The sequence below is a fragment of the Pagrus major genome, chromosome 7 (genome assembly GCF_040436345.1).
Source record: "Pagrus major chromosome 7, Pma_NU_1.0".
Lineage (NCBI taxonomy): Eukaryota > Metazoa > Chordata > Actinopteri > Spariformes > Sparidae > Pagrus > Pagrus major.
In genome coordinates, this window is record NC_133221.1 from 23181708 (window position 1) to 23204913 (window position 23206).

The 23206-nt window shown below is 42.7% G+C and overlaps 2 protein-coding genes across 3 annotated transcripts; one reads left to right on the forward strand and one right to left on the reverse strand.

Annotated features, from left to right (window-relative positions):
* Nucleotides 1–7424: 7424 nt before the first annotated feature.
* wdr6 (WD repeat domain 6) lies at nucleotides 7425–14085 on the reverse strand. The gene is made up of 7 exons (XM_073469527.1): nucleotides 13974–14085; nucleotides 13605–13708; nucleotides 13123–13287; nucleotides 10227–12909; nucleotides 9951–10028; nucleotides 9559–9675; nucleotides 7425–8626 (listed from the first exon to the last, which is right to left on the reverse strand). The coding sequence occupies exons 2-7, from the start codon at nucleotides 13672–13674 to the stop codon at nucleotides 7570–7572; spliced, it is 4170 nt and encodes a 1389-aa protein (XP_073325628.1). The 5' UTR covers nucleotides 13675–13708; nucleotides 13974–14085; the 3' UTR covers nucleotides 7425–7569.
* Nucleotides 14086–14612: 527 nt separating this feature from the next.
* Nucleotides 14613–18634, forward strand: LOC140999224 (uncharacterized). 2 transcript variants are annotated; one of them, XM_073469532.1, is made up of 4 exons: nucleotides 14613–14835; nucleotides 16798–16853; nucleotides 17021–17189; nucleotides 17474–18634. In XM_073469532.1, the coding sequence occupies exons 1-4, from the start codon at nucleotides 14631–14633 to the stop codon at nucleotides 17830–17832; spliced, it is 789 nt and encodes a 262-aa protein (XP_073325633.1). In that variant the 5' UTR covers nucleotides 14613–14630; the 3' UTR covers nucleotides 17833–18634. The 2 variants fall into 2 exon arrangements, with proteins under 2 accessions (XP_073325633.1, XP_073325634.1); XM_073469533.1 differs by having other exon boundaries at nucleotides 16801–16853.
* The last annotated feature ends 4572 nt before the right edge of the window (nucleotides 18635–23206 follow it).

Consider the following 23206-nt stretch of genomic DNA (forward strand, 5'->3'; position numbering starts at 1 on the left):
AAGTTAGTTCAAAATGCTCAAAAGTTCAAACCTAAGATCCAGCACTAATAAAACAAAATAATACATTTGAGAGAAGCAGATTCTCGTAGAACACAAGAATGAACTGTCCACGCAGCACTGACTCTTCAGAAGTGTATCTGTCTCAAAAGCAGCATGAGGTTTCTGATGCGTTCGGCACGGCAGCGAGGCGACTGGTGCAGAGGCAGCTCGAAGAATGAGAAGGTGAAACTGCGAGAGAAGCTGAGGTTGGTGACAGGATGCAGTGGTGGCAGACGAGGAGGACGAGGCAACCGACGTTGGGGTATCACCCTCCGCCTCGCCCGCAACCCTCTGACCCCTGAACCTGCGGAGACAGAGAGGGATGGGCATATGGGAATATGGTTGCCATTAAATATACAACTGTAAACCACTCCCAAAGCTACTCAGTGGACCTTGCACTGTCAAATAAAAAGTAGTGACAGATGTTGTTACAAATACCACATACAGACATACCATAACATTAAAGTCTCCACACTTCTAATTTTGTTTTACTTCTCTTCAATGGTGGATATTTGAGATGTATTAAGCATAAATCAGGAAGTATTCTGCCTTGTTTGCACACTTGGCGCCTCGGCCCTGAGGCCAAAGTTCTTACCGGATTTAATCTCACTGCGGGTCTCCGGAAGAACCACCCTTAGACTGTATTCAGGCCATGGGTGGTATGGTGGTGTGGGAGTGTCACTACATGGTCCATGTGATCAGTTTGCCAAAAAGAAGAAGCTGCTTTTTCATTCTGATTTTTGGTTCATGCTGGTCCTACTAGTGATTGTTTGTCCACATCAACAGATTGAAAATAACAGTAAACAACCAGGATATGAGGCAGATCGCTACTGTGTGTCTTAAAATGGAGAACAAAACCAAACCGAGTGAAACATCGTGCTACACAGACAAATGTCTGTTGTGTTCCCTCTGTAGCATTTATCCATGCTAAATCGCATGCCCCGCTACTGACCCGTTCTAATCTGCCTCTGATCTGTGGTCCTGCCTTCCCGGAGTAGGTTAAGCATGCCAGTCCCACAATGATCGTTGGCATCCACGGATGAAAACAACAGTTTTTTAAACTGGTGCACAATGCCAAACTGAGTGAATACACATGACACATTAATTTACACTCCACTGTGGTCTGATCGCCAGCTTATGTGATGTCTGACTGTGTTTCCCAAAAGTTGAGTCTGTTTCAATTTTTTGCTGCTGGAACGCCAGATGTGTTGTGAATCCAGCCAATCCAAGTGGTGCGATGCGGTAAAAAAAAACCACAACACAATTTATTATAGATTTAGAAATTTTACTGAGCCATATTTTAATTTACTAGATTTCTTTGTATTTTTATGAATACATTTTTTTGCACATCAGCTTTACTGGCAGCACAATCGTTGCTCCCCAGATCACTGAGCTCTGCCATGGCTTTAGATGCTGTCAGCTGAAATGCAACAAATACACAGTTTCTGTATGATCCTGCCAAACAAAGACATGGCGAGGCAAACTACCAGTCGTTGTTTTGATTTGATCCTGTTCGTGACGCCAGTTTGTGAAGAAATTCTTGAGAACTGGTCAATTTGTTTCTGAGGAAGGCTTAGGAGACTTGGATGTATTACACTGAAACATGTATTGAAGCTCGATTGAGGAGAATAGCTATAAGCAACACAAGAGAGTAAAGTGTGTAGTACCAGACCGATTCCGAAGGCCACTTCCTGAACGGGGAGTATTTAACCCTAACCAGACCCACGGCACTTACAAAGTGTCCAAATAAGGTTCCTCTTCACTCTTCTATATGTTTGTAAAAATTCTATTTGCTACTGGAATCTAAACAAGAAACTTTGTTCACCTACTTTATCCTGGGTCACAGTGTGTGAACCTCACATCACATGTAAAATGATGTGTTTTGATTTTTATGGAATGTCTAGGACTGGTTTGAAAATAATTTAAATGAGGTAATCTTGGTAATGATCTGTATTAAGACAAGCTTTGTGTTTTGTTTCTGTAGAACATAAAGTAGTAGACATTAAAACTTTTAGCTTTGTTATGATGCTCTAGTTCCAGATACCTGCACTGTCCTGAGGGACTGCAACAGGTGAAGATGGAACCTCAGAGTTAAAACTGGAACTTGAAGGATCTTCGTCTTCGTTCTGTCTCCCACGATAAGGAGTGGACGGCGTGGGCATAGGAGCAGGAGGTGGAGGCAGAGGGTGCCGTGGAGGGAGAGGTGGGGCGATTGAGGTAAAGGAGGATTCGGAGAGAGCCAGGCCTCCCCAAGGCGTCATGGTGCTGTCTGAGAGGAGGATGCTGGAAGGGCCCGGATGAGGGTGAGAGGACGAGGAGGAGGATGTTTGATGCTGGCTGCGTTTTCGGTGATTAGCCTGATGGAGAGCCGGGGAGAGATGTGGCTTGGCTGTGGTGAGAAAGGCAAGAGAGTAAAATAAAAATAGGCATGTATAACTGAAATGGTTATAGGTATAGTAAGTGTTATAACATCAGTGCTTTATCCCAATTCAAATATATATACACTAACAATACCATATACACTACGTAGTGCACTGTGCACTATAGAGAAATCTCAGGGAATGGAAAGTTATTGCTATCTGTATATGTAGATATTAAAGCAACATTATGTAGAAATTGGCATTTTGTGTGATTTGGCGCCCCCCACAGTTTCTGAGTGCAGCACCACAGTCATGAATACAAATCCCATGAAAACTGATGACAAGGAAATTCTGTAAACTGCTGTACAACACATACAATGAATACTTCCTATTTTGATTTGTTAAAGAAATCTGATCTATGTTACATTGATGTCCCTATTCGTAGGATTTGAAATTTTGGTACTAATAATAACTAAAATAATAAGAAGACACCCTTTCTTCAATATGAGCCAATGATACTTGCGTATAAAAAACTATTAATTTTCAAGATTTTATCATTACAAACTGACAACCATTAATTGATGATCAAGTGTCTCCAATCATGCCTGTGCATACTCCATCCTCCTGCAGCACAATAGCCTCTGTCAGTGGAGAGGTGGGTGGGGCATGAGTGGATCACCTGTCGTTTTTCTTCCAGATGAACCAATGAGAGGCAGCCGCTCACGTGACATCACCAATCCAGGAGCCTGACAACAGAAATAAGTATGGCTCTTTCACAATTGACATGTTCAAACTCGTAGCAAACATGGTTACACGTTTTACAGTGTTCCTGTTGCATCATACACACAATTAACTGCAGAAAACAGTTCATACACACTGCAATGCAAATATGCATTGATTTTGGCACGGCTTCAGAGATGGTGATGTAGGTCACTATAGGTCAGACAATCCACTTTGATTCAGACATTCATGGTCCCCACAGGAAGAACCCTCCCGACTTTAGCGACACCAGCAGGTCAAACTGTCACACAAACATGGTAAACACAGCCTGCTGGCATAAAGAGCCGAAGAGACGGTGGACCTCATGGGACCTTATTTCAGAAAAAAATTACAGTAGTCAATGGGGAGAGTCAAGAGTCAAGAAAGCCACAAAGTCAAGAAAGCCACAGTTTGTTGTAAATAAAGTAAATTACTATTTAGTATTTATCAGTGAACGTCACCAACACCAACATGGCCGCCAACTCAGCATAGAAAAAATACTAAAAAAATGAAAATCCCAATAAAACATATTGACAACTGCAGTTATGTGAAAGGAGAGTTCATCAGTTTTGTAAGCAAGCTAATATACAGGATCAAGATTTCAGAAATGGGTTTTGGTGAGCGTTCAACGAGACAACATCACTAACGCAACTATTGTCTGTGTTGTCTTTATAATTATGTATTTTCAGTCTTACACGTCATTTAGAGACTTTCTTGACTTGGAACATTATCTTATACATTGACAAACATCATATGTGTAGTTCATGGCACAATTCAAACAGGATGAGCAATTATTTGTCTCATTCCATTCAGTACCATACATGTTTTTCCAAAATAAGGTCCCATGAGGGAAACTGGAAGGCGTGTGAGCACGTTACCATGCCGATACTAAGCCACACAGAGCCAGTAGCATGGCTGTAAGCTCTTGGTCCTGTTTCTTCATCTTTTACTTTAATATTAAAAGAAATTCTCTTTGAAAGAAATCCCCGTCCTATTCACTTGTATGTTGAGCTCTGATATGGTCTTTAGTTACATTGATGCTGAAAGAATTGACAGAGGGATGGATGTATGTAGAACTGGAAGGAAACAGCTTTTTATTTGAAAAAGAAAGGTTTAAAGAACACATCAGAACAAAAAGGAGAGATACACACATTCATAGAGAGGTTAGATCCAGGGTGTCAGATCCAGACTCTACAATGCATGTTGTGCTGTGCCTAAAGCACGAAGAGAAGTAGTGAATGAGAGTGTGTTTCTACCTCTGTGATGCGTGTAGGTTGTCACTCCTTCTGTACTTTGACAGCAGAGCGGGAGTCACTTCCTGTCTCTCCACATGTTGTTTGACGACTGAGGATGACTAATTTGAAGCAAATCTTTTCTTTAAATGTAAAATTTACCCCAGAGACACATCCTGGTTTTGGAAAGCCCCATTTTCTCTTTGTCTCATCTTACAAAGCCTCACTTACACAATCAATCAGTCCTTTCTCTTCCTGTAATTTCCTCTCTCCTCTCTGCTTGTCTGTCTTTCTCTTCAAACACCAGCAGTGACGTTCAGTGCAGCAGGTGCCCTCTCCATTTCTGTCTCCCCCCTTTACTCCCTCCTCACCTGCCTCACATTTACCTTGTCAGCACCGGTGCTTTCACTCTCCCTCCTCTCTTTTCTCTCACCCTCTCTTCCCCCTGTAAGTGATAGTGGTGGTTACAAAGGCACTTTGGCTCTTGGCTTTCCCTCCTTCCTCTTTTCTTTCTCTCATTGGAACAACAACGACAGAGGTGCACCTTCCAGTCTTTTTGTGAGTGGCAGGGGTAATGAAGATGGGAGCTTTCTTCAGGTCCCCCTCCTCCCTCCTCTTTGTCTCCCCATTCACTGTTTATTTTGGTGATATTAGCTTTCCTTCTTCCTCTCTCCTCCTCCTTTCCTCTCTCATCATGAGTGGCAGTTGGCGAGATGGGTGCTTGACAAAAGGCAACGTGAGACGAGGCTAAAATATTAAAATATTCATGGATACCTGCAGTCGGCCCCTTCATGGGCTCTGACCCCCATCCAGCTCACACAAACACACACACACACATTCACACACATACTGACAAAAGTGCACGCAGGCCGACAGGTCTACACATATCTCCTTGATGACTTCAGTAACATCAGCTACAGGTGCACACTTCATCGAACATTTACATTTAAATTGCAGGCAGCTGACTGTGAATAAACACAGTCCTGCACACACTAACACACCCTCTGATCTGCTGTGTGACATTTAGGTGAAACATGCTGCTAGCCGTCTCACACTTCATCTGCACATCATCTGACACAGCCACATTTGCATACCAGGCAATACACACACACACAAAATATGCAAATAATTGTGCACAGATCCCATATCAACCTGCCACTTAAGCAGTGTTAGCATTTCTTATTCTTCACAACACACTCTGCTTCAATTGTGCTAAATTAGCATTGTGGAAGACATGCACACGTCACTGTATGTGTGGGCACGGTTATACAAACCCTCAAACACATGCTCATGACTTACTTGTGTATAAATTTAGAGTCTTCTTTAATAATCCCCAAACTGTGGCTGGATATACAAAACTGCGAGCACGATCACGGATTCACATGAACATGTTTTTCTGTGCGTAGTGATGAGCAGCTTGGTGCTTTACATTAATCAAAGTGGGACTTGAAAAGACAATATACTTGCAATACAAATAATTAAAGTGAGGAACACTTAATCATCGCAACTGTCACAACTACACACCCAAACAACCGTGAGCATGTCCTTAAAGGTGCAACATGTAAGAAATGGCAACCTGCCGAATTCATACTCAAAACAAATAGAGGCCAGCATATGACCAGAGTAACAGCTAATGGCTGCTAATTGTAGCTGCGGTTAGCTATTTAGCTCAGTTAGCAATGCAGCTAGTGGTCAGGACTGCGAGCGTCGATGTTAACACTTCTCGCAAGGGTGTTTTGGACCAGAACGGGCTGGGGCTAGCTGATTAGCATGCTAACTTCAGTAGATATCTCTGCAACACAATGCAAAGACGTCATAACATCAAAACTGTTATTTCTTTCCATTCCATTAATAATCTTTTTTTTTTTATGTCTTCCACTAAAATTCTCACATATTGCACCTTTAATCTGAGCCTGATACTGAGTGTAAACCTCCAGACAGCCTTTGAATAATGAGGACCGGACTAAAAATTAAAATTGATCCTCACAAATAGAAGAATTAAACCACACCTGATTAAACAGCAGTTCCAAATCTTTTCACGATTCAACCCTTGTAACAATATAATCAGCCATCATCGCATAATTAAGTGTATTTAAGAGTTACGAGCAGTACAGAGAAATTTTTCCTCCTCAAACTGTCATCCTAATAACTTCCAATATTTAACAAGTAAAAAGTAATCAAGTAGTAGAGAAAAGTGTTCCCAAGCTGGGAACCACAGCTCCTCAGGACTTGTGGACTCTTCCCACTCTGTGGTGCTTAATAAATCTCTAAACTGATCCAGCAGTGATTGTGTATTACATTTTTTAATGTATACCATAAGGTTCACTATAGTTCAGTCTTTCACATTGCCAGGACAATGGTTTTCGTGGGCAGGTATGAATAGGGGAAAAAGCAGCTCTTTGCTAAAACTATATGGATTTTAGTGCCTTGCTCAAAGGCACCTCAAGAGTTGGTGTTAGCAGGACTAGATTTTTTTATTTTTAAATCATAAATCCCTTCAGTGTGGAGACAATTGGTAGAGCTACACTTTTGTAAGGCCTTGTCCCAGGGCTCTTTCTTTGAGTCAACAGCTTTATTTCCTGGCCGGCTGAGATACAACATGCTGCATTAAAAATAACTCCTGTCATTTCAGCCATCTTTGTGCTGTGTGATTCTATTCCCCGAACGAGGCCACAGATGGCCCAAACACATCAGAGATGATTTTAATGTTCTCTTGAAATAACCACGAAGACTTTAATGTTTCCTCGATGAGCACCAAATGGTTTCATTGAAAAATGTAGCCTGATGTTTTTGTTTTGAAAGAATGAATTAGCGTTAGTCTCACTGAAGCCAACACAAACTTTAATTAGTCTAAAAACTCCATGAGAGAAAACTGTTATATCTCCTCACACTGGTTTGTTGGTGATATTCCTGCTGAAACCATCACATCTGTTTCAGAAATAAATATTTATTAAATATTTTTGTTTTTCCCTCATTAAATGGCTTACAAACTGCAATGTTCCCCATAAATGACAAAAGAAATCTGGAGAATAAATAAACTTTATCAAAAATGTACTTAAAATTAACATTGGTTGATATTTAGTCATACAGCTGCAAAAAATTAATTATACAGATAGCTCATAAATAATGTGTTCATTGAGAAAGTGATTGTTTGGGCCGCTGCCATCTATCGATTCCACTTATGTTGACTCTTCTTGTAAAGTCACTTTGTGGTTCTCCTTTTCTCTTCTTGTAGTCCACATCCCAGCATCCATCTCTGTGTCTGTGACTCGTAGTAGCTGGAAGCCCTGACCGCACACCAGCACCCATCCAGTCTTCCCTCTCTTCTTCTTGCTCTCACTGTTTACCTCGCTCTGTGTCGTACCCACGCTGTCACTCTCACTCTCACTCTCACTCTCACCAGCTGTCTCACCTCGCTTCCCAACACTGGTCTTACAAACTGGGTCACCTGTCTCACTCAAGGATTCAACAGGTTCTAGACTCTCTGCCTCATCAGCTGTTTCCTGATCCCTATCGGATCTCCCCCCTGTCTCACCCTCTGCTGTCTTATGCATCGTTTTTAATCCTGTCTGACTCCCTTTCCCTCTCAAAATTACAATCTCCTGCTCAGACTCAAATCTTGTTTTCCTCTTTGTATCTCCTTCCTCCTCCTCAATCATCCGCCCCTCCCACACTGCGAGCCCTGCAGCATCCGCAACATGGGAGTACAACGCCCCGATGTGGCTGATGCCGGTACTGCTGAGCCTCCACAGGCAAACTCTCTGATCTGAAGAAGTGGAGACCAAAAGGCCTGTGCTCAGAAGCTTCAGGGCAGTCAGAGGGGCAGCGTGGGCCAGTGGGATGTGGGACTGGGAGTGAAGATGAAGATGAAGATGAAGCTCGTTTGAGGTCTGAAGCTGTGTCTGTGGAGGAACCAGGGGCTCAGACATCTGAGAAAACCCTCTGCTGCCCCCAGTCTTACAGTCTCCTGGGTATTGCACCCTAATCGTGGACACTGTCAGCTGCCCATCATCCCCTCCGCTCGCAACAGTTACCAGGCAACCGCCCTCTTGTTGTCCCAGTTTCTCTGCCCAAACAGCCAATGAGTTGACGCCGCTTTGGTGGGCGGGAATGTTGAGGCAGGGGATTGGTGGAGGTTGAGTACTGCTTGAAGTGGCGGCTGATGAAAAAGAAGCTTCAGTCAAATCCCACACTGCAATTTTGCCATCTGTTGCAGCGCTGAACAGCAGCTTATACCTGAGAGAGGGAGACAAATACAAACATGTGAGACTTTACCCTACCTCTAACCCTTCATATTTATAGAAATATTTTTTTTTTTCATATTTTCCCAAAACAAAAAGAACTGAAAATCAAAAACCGAGCTCTTAATATGGCATTCCTCTGCCCGTCACTACTCTACAACAGCATGCTTTAAAATAATAAAAATATATTAAAAAACAACCAGTGGTCTGGTTCTGATGGGTTGCTACCAGGGCTCGAGAGGGGGTGATAGAAAATGTGTGTGGGATGTGGGACGAACAGAGATGCTTTGGGGCAAAATTTATTTTTGCATGAATGCATGTATAACTATTCTTTAGCAAATGACAAACTAAACCGAGCACGTCGTCTCATGCTGTCATTATAGTTACTACTGCTGGCTGCTTACTCAAGACCCACAACATATATTCCTTCTACATGTGTTAAAAAATAGAAGGACATAGTAAACTCACTATTGACGGAGGACATACCCTATTTTTTTTCTTGATAATGCTACATTGTGAACAACAAATCCATACTGAAATTGGCAGGAGGATGGCTAGTTAGCTATTAGCAACCTGTAGGCAGCAGAGTCCTGTGGCTAATGGAGCAAACAGCTAACAGAGAGTTTGCAACAAGTGTACAGTAAATAAATGTGTTTGAGTACATCAGCAGAGTACAGATTCGAGGTCAAAGTATTTTGAATGCTAATACTTTTAAACTAAGAACTATACAAGATAATAAGATAAGACACAACATTTTGATTTTGGGACGGTTTACATTTACTTTTTTGGGGATGGCTCCAGGATGGCGCTAATAGAAAAAGTTTGGAGCCCTAGTTTCTACAAAGCAAGACAACCTATAACTTGTAACGAAAGTATCAAAATTAGTCACATTGTTAAAATAAAAACATGGAGCAAACACTGCATCACCTGTTGCCTTTTCCATCCTCCAGGCTGCAGACGGCAACACTGAGAACACAGCGCTGGTGGTAAAACGTCTCCCACAACAAATCAATTTGCCGTTTAACTTCACTGACTGAGAACAATCTGGAAACACAGAAATGCAGTTTAGAAGTCAGAAAACAAGGAGAGAGTGAGGACAGCATAATGACATGAGGAGAGTATATTTTGCCAAGTAACATGCTTTCTCTCTCACATCCAGTTACAGACATCATTGCTACCACTTTACTGAATAAAGTGCTCATTTGAGTGCAGATGACAGATATTCTGGATTTATACTTTTATACACTTTTTACACCAGCTCGTACAATGAAGATTCAAATGGGTGAAAAACGTTTAATTTTGCCATGAGGGACACCAACCTGAGAGCTCCGTCACTGCAGGCCAGAGCCAGAAGACAATGGTCTATGTTTTCATCCACCACCACTGCAGACATGTACCTGAAAACACACAGCAATAACTGGTAAGACTGGATCAGAATAGGAGTTTCAAGTGAAAGAGTACTGAGTTTCTTCAGGACTCAGATATTACACATTTTTCCAGTGAAAATCGCTCATGTGCAGACTTTAAAAACATTTTTGATGGACTTTACCCATCAATTTCAGTTTGTGGCTCAAACATTACAACCTCTCACTTGCCTTGTTTCTGGGTCCATTTTCACCGTCTTGTGCCGGTTCCGCCTCCTCTCCCACTGTTCGTCCAAGCGGTGGCTAGCCACCTGGATCACCTGGCAGGAGGGGACCAGTTTCTGCTTGTCCCAGCCAATCAACAGCCGGTAACACTGCATCTGAGCTCGGCCACCAGCTGACACAAGCAGGGCGGAGAGAGACTTGTTTTCACTCCCTCCCTCCTGACGTGTCATTGCTGTCACTGTCCGCACGCTTGAGATGTGATCAGTAATAACAGACAGAACTTTGACGCTGCCTGATTCAGGATGTACTGCGAGGACAGTTAAGCTAGTGTCCTCTCCTCCCATCACAATTATCTCCCAATGGCCTTCCACTCTCTCCACTTCCCTTTGCTCAATTTTGGTTTGATTCTCTTTCCTGATTCCCCTTATCATCCCCAGCCTGCACACACACCCGATCCCCCTCCCATGGACGCCCTCTCTCAGACCCCACCCTCCAGTCCTTCCTCCCTTCACAGCCCAGCTCGGTGCCTCCCCAGGGGGTTGCGAAGCCAGGACAGCCCCCTGCTTGATGAACACCAGAGCTCCATATTCAGGCCAAACCCCTTTGTGGGAAGGCCAGAGACTCCAGGAGCGATGCCCTCCTCCACAAGGCACTGCTAGCAGCCTCTCCTGTTTCACTGGATCCCAAACCACAAAGTGGACGGCATGAAAGCCAACGATGACAAACTTTGCTTCTCTGCCCTTGTTCTCGGTCTTTTCTTCTTCTTCTCCAGATCCCCCCTCCAGCTTTTCTGTCATATTGTGTTTCTTTGTCTTGTAGTGGTTCTCACATCCCTCCTCCCCCTCCACTGGAATTTCAGGCTCAAGAAACAAAACCCTCTCCAGCCACTCCATACCCTTGCAGGCCCGCTGGACTCTGAGAACCTCCAGCTGAGGCTTGTTCTCCAAACTCTTTCCATTAGTCTTTTCCTTAATGTTTTCAGGTAGTGCTGGGCACACTCTGAAGACCCTTACACATCCGTCCCTGCCGGCACTGTACAGCAGCCCCTGGTATGCACACACTGAAGTTACACCCTGTTTTCCATGCACTCCAAACAGGCAGTTCAGTGGTTGCAGCGTTAAGTCAACCACTTCTTTTCTTTCCCTCTCTTCCATCATTTCACTTCCAGTTTCCTCACTTTCAACCCCTTTTTTATCAGTTTGTTTCCTGCCTTCGTTTATCAGTTTTCCTCCTTCCTGAAACAAAAGCAGAGACCCTCTCCTGTCCCCACACACCCACAGACACCCCCATGACGTGGAGTGGAGGCACACTGCAGCTGTCAGCCAGCGTTTGGCACAGGGAGGGAGGAGGAAAGGAAGGAGGTGATTTACATCGAGAGCTAATGAGCGGTTTTCATCTAGTTTTACTTCTATACACCAACGATAGACAAGTCCTTCAGCACCTGATGCAAGCAAATACATGCTGTCTTTTGCCTCTTGCCAAATAAGACTATGGATCTTCCCTGATCCACCTGTGAGAAGAATCCCACACTGAGGATGGGAGATGGGGAAGACCTGGATGGACCCGCTGAGGTTTCCTACAGCACACAAACTAACTTTTGCTGTTGAGTCTTTCACACTGACAGATATTGTTTCCATCACACAATAAGACTGAAACTCAAGAGCCCCTTGCCAGACCATCTCCCACTGCTCGTCACTGTATTGGTAAACTAGTCCTTGGTCAGTGCAAACCACAAACTTGCTCTGACTCCAACTTGCATCCTCTTCTCCTACTATACAAACCGCTTTAGGTAAGCCTTGACCAGGAAATTTCAGGTCACTTAGCTTCTCCGTCGCTGCTTCCTCCATTCTCTCATTCCTCTCTTCACTCCCTTCCACCCTCCACAACCTCACCCCTCCATCTGCTCCCCCTGTAGCCACCCATCTCTCTTCACCTCCTGTTCCTTTACTGACTGCGAGTGCACGGACCCCCCCTGCTCGGTGTCCCTTCAACGTACGAACCACCTTGCCACCTCCAGCCCAGTCCCAGACTAAACAGGCCCCATCCTCCCCAGCGCTGAACACTTTTCCTGGAGAGAGACGCACTGAGAACACCCTCGCCTGGTGTCCATATAGGGCCCTTAAACAAGCTGGGTTCAAGTCCCCACATTTCCCTCCAGGGCCCCCTATGGCGCCAACACCCCACAGCCTCACACTGCGGTCATCCGATGCTGAGGCCAGCCATCCTTGCTCCTGAAGGTAAGAGATGCTGAAGATGACCCCGCTGTGGCCCAGCAGGCGTCTCTCAACTGGAGCTTTATCTCTTTTGTCTCCCCCTTCAGGCTTCCAGAGAACCAGCTGGTTGAAAACAGTCCCTCCAACCACAACGGTATCCGCCCAGGATTCATGTACCAGAAGGAGGGCAGAGTACAGCAGACACCCCTCCAGACAGGAGCGCTGAACCAGCACACTTCCTGTAATGACGTCCAGGAGAAGAGCAGTATTGTGGGCTACAGCCACACAGAGCAGTGAGTGTTTGTCTCTAGAGAGCCAGCGGACATCCAGGGCCCAGTCCTGCAGCTCCATGAGGGGACCAAGTATCTCCAAGCGCAGATGTTTCCCATCCTGATGATCCACGTGTAGCCTCACCAGCCTCACTGCTTTGCCTCCAAACACTGCAAGGTCATAGACGTTGGGCTCCGAGCTCACTCCTGGGGATTGACAAGATGAGAAGTGAATAAATACAAAAACAAAATCTGTAAAAAATAATAAGAGGACCGTCAGTGAGTGCAAACTCTTCAGCAACATTTTATATATCTTGACAGAATTGAAAAAATAAAACAACCTCCCTAAACACAACAGCAGAAATGTTTGTTTTTTTAATAAAAAGAGAACAGTCAAAGCAAAAATCTGCTCCTACTAACCATCTTTCTTCTCCCTAAAAGTTCCTGTGGCAGAGCTCTGTGCTGGGACATCCACAAGACCTCTAGGTCTTATCCCATGGATTCTGTAGTGTTGGAGCACGCTCAGTGAGGCACAAACTTTAGGGCGAGGTTGAAGACCATACACCGTCAAGACTGGACCCTCACCTGCCAGGAAATTGTCACAGAAAATTAAAGAAAGAAAGGAAAAGTGTATTGCATGGTCATTTACAGCATTCAGCTGAAGCTCCTTATTTCAAATTAAGTGAGTAACATACTCCCAATCAAAACTTGAAAGATATGACACACAACAATTAAAGCTCAACCGCTTTTACTTTGAATTCATGGTAGGTCTGTGCAACGATGCATAACCATACTGGATAATACAGTCTTAAAAACCTGTGATTTATTTTATTTTATCCAAACTATATTTATGCAACACTAGCAGTATCACTTCTATATTGTTCCCCAACACTGCTGCCTACCTGTCAGCAGAAATGCATCCTGAAGGAACTCCAGAGCTGTGACTGGAGCTACCAGGGCTGCTGTCTCCATCTCTTAATGATTGAGGACACTTTATCAATGATGCCTAAAAGATATGAAGTTACAACAGCCATTTGTTAACCACGTTAGAGTCAGAAAAGACGGCAAACAGGTAATATAGTTGGCTGGCAATTTAAATATGAAAATGTTGATATGTGTGATAAATATCTGTGTTGTACACTGTCACCATTAACCTTTCAGTTAGCAAAACAAGCTACCAGCAAGAGCACTTCTCGTGTTATTTGGAGGGTAAAAATCAAGAAAAGTAACGTTTCTAGTTCCTTATTAATGCTACTAAATGCTTTACTTACGGAAAGTGTCAAGCGCCACATAAACGTGTCTTAAATCCGCATTAAAACACATTTATTTGCTTTTACGTACTACAGTCTAGCACCCATGTGTTTCTGTTCTGACTTCCGTGCCGCGTTTAAACCAATCAGACTACACGGCTGGCTTCCTGGACGCTGATTGGTTAAAAGGAAAGATTAGACGTATTTTTATTGGAGAAAGCGACACATGTGACCGTGAAGTTGCGCTACCTTTAAGTGTTCTCTGGAAGTTCGAGAGACATTGATATAGGCATTAATTTTACAATGACTAATTGGCGATTTTTTTCTGTATATCGGCTCCTTTATGTCATTGACTTACTCAGACAAATAAATACATGTTTTTTTAACAGCGATTATGCTGCTTCTGCACTACATTTATAGTAGTACATTGCTTGATTTTTAGTATTTTACAAATAGAATAGGAAGTAAAAGTAGTCCAATGTTCCAATACTGCTTTATAGACATTTTCCCAACTTCATGTCAAAAATACATATAGTTATTATAGTCCCCGTGCTGTGCGCAGTGGTACAAACTGCAAACCGTATGTTCCGAGCACACATTGAATGCATCAGTAGACAGTACAAGGTGGAGGTTGCGTCTGGACGTGAGGTAGCGGTCCAGCTAGCTTCACATCTAACTATGCCTGGAAAATGTAAATTCCAAGACTCCTGGCTCTCAAAGGGAATTTACAAGGAATGGCTGCTGAAGGACGTCCAGGACATTCACTTCGCACGATGTAGGGCCTGTTGTAAATCCATCAAACTTCAGACCATGGGCGAGGCTGCTCTCACCAGCCACGCAGGGGGAGCTGGCCACAAAGCAGCGGTCCGCAAGCTAGTGGAAGGTAGCTTAGCTTCAGTGTTTCAAACAGCATGCCAGGAATGATCAGGGGTATCTGTGAGTGCATGTGATACTGACTGATTGAGCGTCTTTGTCTGTTTAGCTGGTATCACTGTGGGTTGTGTTGTAGCAGCTCTGTTTGATGTTGGTGTGTGTGTGTGTGTGTGTGTGTGTGTGTGTGTGTGTGTGTGTGTGTGTCTAAACATCTGTCCCAGGTCACAGCTCCACCTCTGGACATGTAGTCTTTATGTGCATGTGTAATATTATGTCTAGTGATGGAATGTAACCAAGTATATTTATTCAATTACTGTACCTAAGTACACATTTGAAGTACTTGTACTTCACTTGAGTCTTGAGTGAAATGTTGTAAGATTTCTGTAAACAAAACCCATGAAGAGTTTATGAAATATTATGTTTTGTTAAAAATACATGCTGGTTGTTTAACGGTGTTCATTTACTGTCATTTATATTTGATATGCTATTAGAGCCTTAAAAACATGTCAGTAGCCGACACCTCCCTGCAGTGGAGATGAGGAGCAGCTGCAGTCAGCTGAAGTGCCCCAGAGCAAGTGTCCCTCTCAGGGGAACAACTTGATATCACATTCATGATCGGCATTTTTTGACACTATGTTTTCATTCTGACCATGTCAGATAAATGGATTGTAATATTCAGTGTTTTCACTGTGACTATGAATCATTATTGGATTGTAATACACAGAATTAGGCATATTTATGCACAGTTCAATTGTGATTGTGACATTTGTTTTGTGAGTCCATTTACAAAACCCATTAATAAATCAGATGTGATTTCTTAAGTAAACTTCTAATAACAAATCTGAGGTCAACTATTGTAATGTGTACCAAGTAACAAAGCCACCCCTGAATTTACAGCGTAGTTATAAACGTATTTTCAAAGGTATAAATTCAGGTGTGCCTATCGTGGTATTTGGTTAATTCTGATGAATGTTTTCTTTCAACATACTAGGAGGAACTTTTAAATGGTTATGAAACAGTCTAAAATGTATACTGATATGTCTTTATGACCTACATTACCAAACAGACTGGGATGGAAAAGTCATAAAAGTCATACATTTGTGTTGGGGATAAATTGAGGGGTCTCACATTCTGAGGAAAGAAGCTACTCTGTAGTCTAGTGGTATGGTACAGGACCAAAACAAAGTTGAATTTGTTTCACCATCATCATATTACAGTTCTTAACCTTACATAGCTACAAATACACATATTACCTCATACTCGTGTAGAAATTGAAGCGAGTACCAAGCTGGGCTTTGTCTTTTGAATTTAGTTTGTGCTGGTTACACCAGTAAAAAAAATAGGGTGAACTGACCCTTATTAACGTGTTTTTGTCTGGTTTAATGTTTGTGAAGTAAATCTCATTTTTTTCTCTTTTAGCCTTCACCACAGTGAGATCAGCATCAGTTTCAAAACTGCAGGGCTGTCATTTTCTTTTTGTGATTAAGTAATTCAGCTCAAGGACACTTCAGCACAGTGTTTACTTGCTCAAATCACTCCATTTTAAAGACTGGCTACCTTCTCACTTGATCATTCTGCTGCACCAAAGCAGTTATCAGTGTTTGATACAGTTCAACTTCAGCCTGGAAACTGATCTCTGAATACTGCAAATTCCAAAAACTCAACCTGAAGCCACTTAACTGACAGTAAATTTATATTTCCATCACAAAATAGATTAATTTTCGACTGTCCGTTTACAATCATGTTTCATTACTTCATTAATCAAAACAGTTTTATTGGTAGCGAGAGGATTGCAAACATGGATTCCACTCGGTGTGATCCAAACTAGAATGGAAACGCGTTTGAGTGTTTTGGTGTGAATGGTCTGTTGTACCTGCTTCCACCAGAGGGAGGCGCTCTCTGCTCATTTTCCTGCACCACATATACCTGCTGTCCCTCCCTGACTGTGTCCCTGTCCTTTTTTTCTCATCAGCAGGAAACTTGATGATGATAAATTCAGCTGGGCAGATGAATTGCAGCGTGACTCAGGTAAATATTTCAAAGTGATTATTAATCATATAATTAGCTAAATTGAAAGCAACGAACATGTTGCAGCTGATACTAACTAACAGCTATATTTCATTTACTAACATACATGCCAGAAATGACAAATGTTCCACCAGCGTGAAGGAATCACTTTGTTGTCTCCGTCACAGACTGAGGACAGCAAGGAGCAAGTGTCCATCTGCCTCCAGCGGGAGACCTTGGACAGAATAACAGGCAGCGACTGGTCAGAGCTGCACCACAGCCCCACGACAAACTCCACCTCCCACAATGCAGAGCTGCAGGATGTGACATTTCCTGCTGCCTTCTTCACAACGCCAGGTACCTTCAGATAAAACTCTGCAAGCTGACACAGAATTTGTTGAGTGGAGCCACTCACTCACTGACCTTTCTATTGGCAAACGTCAGTGTCAGTGTGGAGCTTGTTTACATGAGCAGAATGAACCTCAGATACTTATAATGAAGAAACTGTCATGTAAACAGCATTGTATGGTTATTTAAATGTAAATAGAGAAATATAATCTGATTGTGATTAATGATGCTAAAAAGCATTGAGCAGTAGATATGGGACACCTGACTGATCTCCTGCAACTCCGACCTCACAGGCACCTCCAGGCTCACCAGCCAGCGCCTCCACCCGTCAGCCAGCGAGCCGGAGGAAGCGAGCCGACGCACGACGCAGCACGACTCCGTCGACCTGTCGAGGCTGGAGCAGCAGCAGAGGGCGGAGGCTCTGGAGCAGCAGCAGCAGATGAAGATCCTGGAGTGGGAGAACAGGATGAAGGTGCTGGCGTGGGAGCAGGAGCTGGTGAGGGAGAAGAGGAGAGCGGCCCGGCAGAAGGAGAAGGCCTTCAGGATGAAGAGGGCTTACTACAAAGCCAAGCTAAAGAGGATGGGTGAGGACGTGCCGCCATCTTCCTCCAGCAGCGATGACGAGGAGAAAATATCCGATCCGACAGGATGAACTGTTTTAATAGTTGTATTTTATTAGTGCGTGTTTCATTCTTCTTTTCTGTATACTCTGTATACTCTACAGGACTGTTACTATTTTTATACACTGATTTGTACTTTGATCGGTTCTTACACAAAGAGGGAACATTACTTTCCCTGCTAAATGAATGAGGCATCTTTGGTTCTTTTGAGATCGACTGAAGTTGTGAAAAGCATGACAGCATCCTACTCAAGTAGAAGTACTGTTACCTGAAAGCACAGGTAAAATTATTTGGGTTGCAGATTAATCAAAAGTACAAAAGTAGCGAGTTATTTTATTCCATATGATCACAAGGACAACCAACCAATCTCTCTGCAATGCGACGACCATCTTTTCTGTAAAATTTGTCAAAGATATTCAAAGTACATCTCAACACGTCATTCAAGATCAGCCCAAGTGAAAGTTGTGGTATTAATAGACTTATAAAAGCACATGAACGTGATGTGAAAGACTGATACGTTGCACAGCTTGTAGAAAAGCCTCTGACCTGTCTAAGAGGATCAAAATCACAATAATGCTTTTTTTGTTTTTTCTGTCATTCCATCACACTGTGGCTTCAGTATTCAAAATGTGAATGTTCACTGATGTTTGAGGTGATGAGTGATGCTTTGAAGAATGTACTGAGATTACTTCTAATCATTACAGATGTAGGCACGACATGACTTTCATACCTGGACAATCTTTTTTACCTGTAGAGCTTCTTTTGCGGTGCATGTTTACATGAGTGTGTTTGCTTAAACTTTTTCAGCTGCTTTGTAAATAAATCTGCATTTGATACAAAGTTGGAGTTTAAGACTGAAAGGTGACAAATCAATTCAAAATAAATACATAGAGGAACCTACACAAGGTTACATGGCCAAAGAAAAGAGTGTGGGAACCTGAACATTACATGTGATTGGGAAACCATGCACATTAAAATGCAGCTGTAACAGTCTCTGCTCCTCTAGGAAGGCTTTCCACCAGATTTTGGAGAGATTCAGTCCCATTTAACCACGAGGGCTTTAGTGAGGTCGACCACTGATGTTGGGCGATTAGGCCAAGTGTGTCGGATGGGGTCGAGGTCAGGGCTCTTTGTACGTTCCTCCATAACAAACCATGAAGAAATGGTTCTCATTTCCAAAATGGAAAACCATTTTTTAAATGGATCTGACTTTGGGGTATTGTCATGTTGAAACAGCAGTGATCCTCCACAAACTGTGACCACAAAGTCTGAAGCACACTGCTGGCTGAGATATCGTTTGCTGTAGCATTTACATTTCCCATTAGTGGAGGTAAGAGGCCATGTCTGAACCATGAAAACAACCGCAGACTAAAATTACACAAGTGATGTGTCAGTGCCTTTGTACCTTTAGACATATGGTAAATTGAATGTAGATGCGTCTATACAGGCATCATGGAGTCACTGAATGGTAGGCTCTGTCACCTGATTGAATCCCAGGTCAACACCTATTGGAGGTTTTAGAGAGAAATATTTGACGCTCTTGTCCGCCACCATCAAAACACCAAATAAAGGATTATGAGGATTATTATTACCTTACACTCTGTCTGTGGGTTAAATAAAGAGCTAGAAAGAAGTAAGCTTAGCTTAGAATTAAGATTGAAAGCAAGGAGAAACAGCTGGCCTGGGTGTCAAAAAACACCTGCCAGAACCTTGAAAACTAATCATTTTTATTTCTGTTTAATCTGCACACAAACAAATATGAAACTGACTATATTTGGTTTTATAGTGAGATAATTTGAATCACATTCATTAGGTGTATTTCTGTAAATGTGCCATTCCTTTACCCATCACCCATTTGTTTTAAAGAAGTTTTTAATTTTTATTTTACAGACATGCGACTGACTCGAAGCTCTCAGGCACACTGCTCAGTTATGATCAAGGTTTATTCAAAGACTGTGTCTCAGCTGGGTGCTCCCGTCTCGAGCTGACTGTTCCTGCTGAAAATCAAGGCGGCAGCTGAACATCTCTGACTGCTCTGGATGTGACAGAATACTTTGAGCGTCAAAACAAGTCAGAGAGAAAGCCTTCCAGAAAAACGTGTCCCTCTGTCAGGATGTTTCCTCTGCTCGCATTTCACACCTGAAAATGTCTGTTCTCATGAATATGAAACAGCGTACCTGTCACACACACACACACACACACACACACACACACACACACACACACACACACACACACACACACACACACAGAATAAATAAACACAGCCGTGTAGGAATAAGTCATTTTTTAATGTCCAACATTTCTCTTGTTTCCGCGGTAACAGAGGAACAGCTGTTTCCATGCCACCGTCCCCTTACCGACGGCGGGATAGAAGGCATCCCATAATGAACACACAAATCTAACAAAGACAATCTCCCATCCCTCCTCCTCCTCTCCGTGACTATCTCTCACTCTGTTTCTTTCCTTCTGTCACTTCCTCCCTTTTTTCTTTTTTCAGAGCACATCACAACGTTTTAGTCTCAACTCACGTCTTTTTGTCTCCCCTCACCGTGGCTCTTATTGGTACAAACCAGAATAACCTGAACCTGGAGTTTTGTGCTGGCTGTCGAGTGTAAAAGCAGATACAAAACCAGTTAATGATCTGATTTTGTGCTTGTGAAGCCTGGATCTACAACAGTGAACAGGGAGGAAAAAAGGTTTGATTTGAGACATAACTGCACTATTTACACCCAGCATTCAGCTTTAAGTTTGGATATGTTTCAGTATGTTGAAATTCTGTCAGGAGAGGATAAATGTACCTCTATAGGAATTATTTTTAAGTCACATTTTCCCACATTTGACCTCCATGATTGGTTAAAGAAACCAATTTAAATGCTGAAAAGCTCAGATTGCAATCCTAGGTGTAAATAGAGACGTTTTTATCTTCACATTCGTCTCTTTTCTTGTCCTCCATCTGTGAATTTGTTGCAGTGAGAGACTCAGATCATATGAAACACTACATGTGGAAAGAAAGGAACATCTGGACAAACAACAACAGCCTCTCATACAAAAATGGCAACAAAATCAATAGTGATGATAAATTATCAACAAATAAATAAATAAAATCTCATGTCTGTACAAGTTAAAGGTACTGTCAGTTGATGATAACACACAGATCTGTGAGGAAGAAAATAATACATGGAGTCAAAGGACGGAATCAGATGCAGACGTTTTAGGTGTGCTGCCCCTTTAACTGACTGGTGGGTAGTGTTACACTGCAGGAGTCTTTTTTTTTGGCAATACTTCTGTCACAGATAGGTTCACTTCGCAGATCCCAGGGGGGTGGAAATGACAGAGCAGCGGTCAGAGTGAGATGTGTGTTTATTTCCCCTATGTGCATTTCTATTTCTGCATTTCCATCTGTTTTTCTGTGTTTTTTTCTCCCTCTGTGATGAGTTACGTCCTCGCCTCCTCCCGGCAGTAACATTTTGCACATAGTCATAGTTTCTGACCCAATTCGTTCTCCTTCCAACCTTGTTTGCATCTCTACCTCATGATTTATTCTTATGCTCATTGTGCTCTATTTTAGCTTCTTGATTTTATTCACTTCCAGTCTTGCTGTTCTTGTGTTATTAAGTATTTTCGGACTGTCATGATGCTCTCTGCTCGAGTATACGCAGAAAACACATTCAAACGAAGCAGAAACCCAATTTTGCCTTCAGTTTTTATAACCTGCTGCACCTTTTTCATTACCAAAAAATCCAAACATTTATGTTAGCCACAGTCCCTTAATCCCCCTGAAGGCCAGTGGAGACTGCCTGCCCGTCTCCACTGCATGTTGTTACCTTAAGGCCTGAACTCAGCGCTTGCTCCAGCAGCTGTGAGAACAGAGCAGCTGCTGATGGAAAGACCTGCATCTCAAAACCACTTAGAGGCTTTTAGTGCTGACACAACTGACATCCTCAGCGAAATGGTACAGTGCTGCAGAAGTTACGCAGTGTCTTTTAAAGAGACATCATGTTTGCACAGGGGCCTGAGCTATGAGAACAAATCTGTTTTAATGTGTTGTGGTGTGAACCTCTTCATTAGTCGTCACATTTAGGTCTAGTGTGTCTTTTCTGTGAATATTCTGAAGTAATTTCTGTGTTCAGCCAACCAAGTAAAAACTTCTGCCTTGGGATTCACGTGTTAGAGACATGAGTGAATATACTCAGGCAGATATGATGCTGGGTATGTACTGCAGGTCTGCTTTCAGGTCTCCTAACAAATATCCGAGCACACTAAGACGTGACTCATAATGCCATCCCTCTGATCCGCTCTCCTCCTACATGTCAAATCAAAATCCACTTGCTTATACAGCCAAATAAAACACCAAGCACAGTGTTATGTTGTAGCGCAGAATTAGGGATCCCTTCTTTTCCATGGCACAGTTATTTAAAAGAAAAAAAATCACAATTAAAACAAAACTGTAAATCACATCTATAGCATCATTTTCATCACAGAAAACTGAAGAGCGTCGCTGTATCGCACTGATTTGAAGCAGTTGTCCCTTTGGCTTGGATTTGCACAGAACTTCTGCATTAGAAGCTTAAATAAATGAGTCTCCTGGATGCTGCCGGACAGACTCGGCTGCTCCGGTGGTATCTCTTGAGGTTGAGTCGTGATGCACCAAAGTGCGAGATACCTTGAGGGGTTTTAAGTGGTTGTAACAGGATACTGCCTCATACAGAGAGGCAGACAGACATCTCCCTTCACCCACCAGAGCACTACAGATATGGTCTTGTAATATCAATCGACTGATATGGTCTGCTTCAGACAGCACCAGGCACAGAGATACACAGACAGATGACAGATCACATTCATACACAGTGGATCACAAAAACAGCACAATCTCCTGAAAGAGCCGATACTTTTACACTCTGAACCTTCACGTGGTGTTTTAGCTTAATGTTGGCCATCTTTCTCTGCACAATCATCTTGTTCCATCAAATCTATTCTCTTATAATAATCCCTTCCTCTATTTACAATCACTTTTTCTCACTACTCTGATATTTTCCCTTCAACCACGTCTTGCGGTTTCCATAATCTCATCAGATACTATTGCCGGACCCCTGTCGCTATACACAAAGTTGATGGGTGTTGAGGAAAGGTTTCTGAGGAAAAACTGTTTTCAGGGAGAAATTTTGGGGATCGTTTTTTTTTCTTTGTAGGGGAAAACTTCTCCCTCAGCAACAAACAAGACTGCACTCGCACCAACCTCACTCACAACCTCACACAGACACAATCATTTAAAAAAAAAAAAGAAAACATCACAAGAGATTTCTTCTTCATCTCCAATGAAAAAGATACAAAATGTATAAAAAATGTTATTTACAGTCATTTCTTTTTTGTTTTTTCAGATGGATCTTGTCTTGACCAAGATGA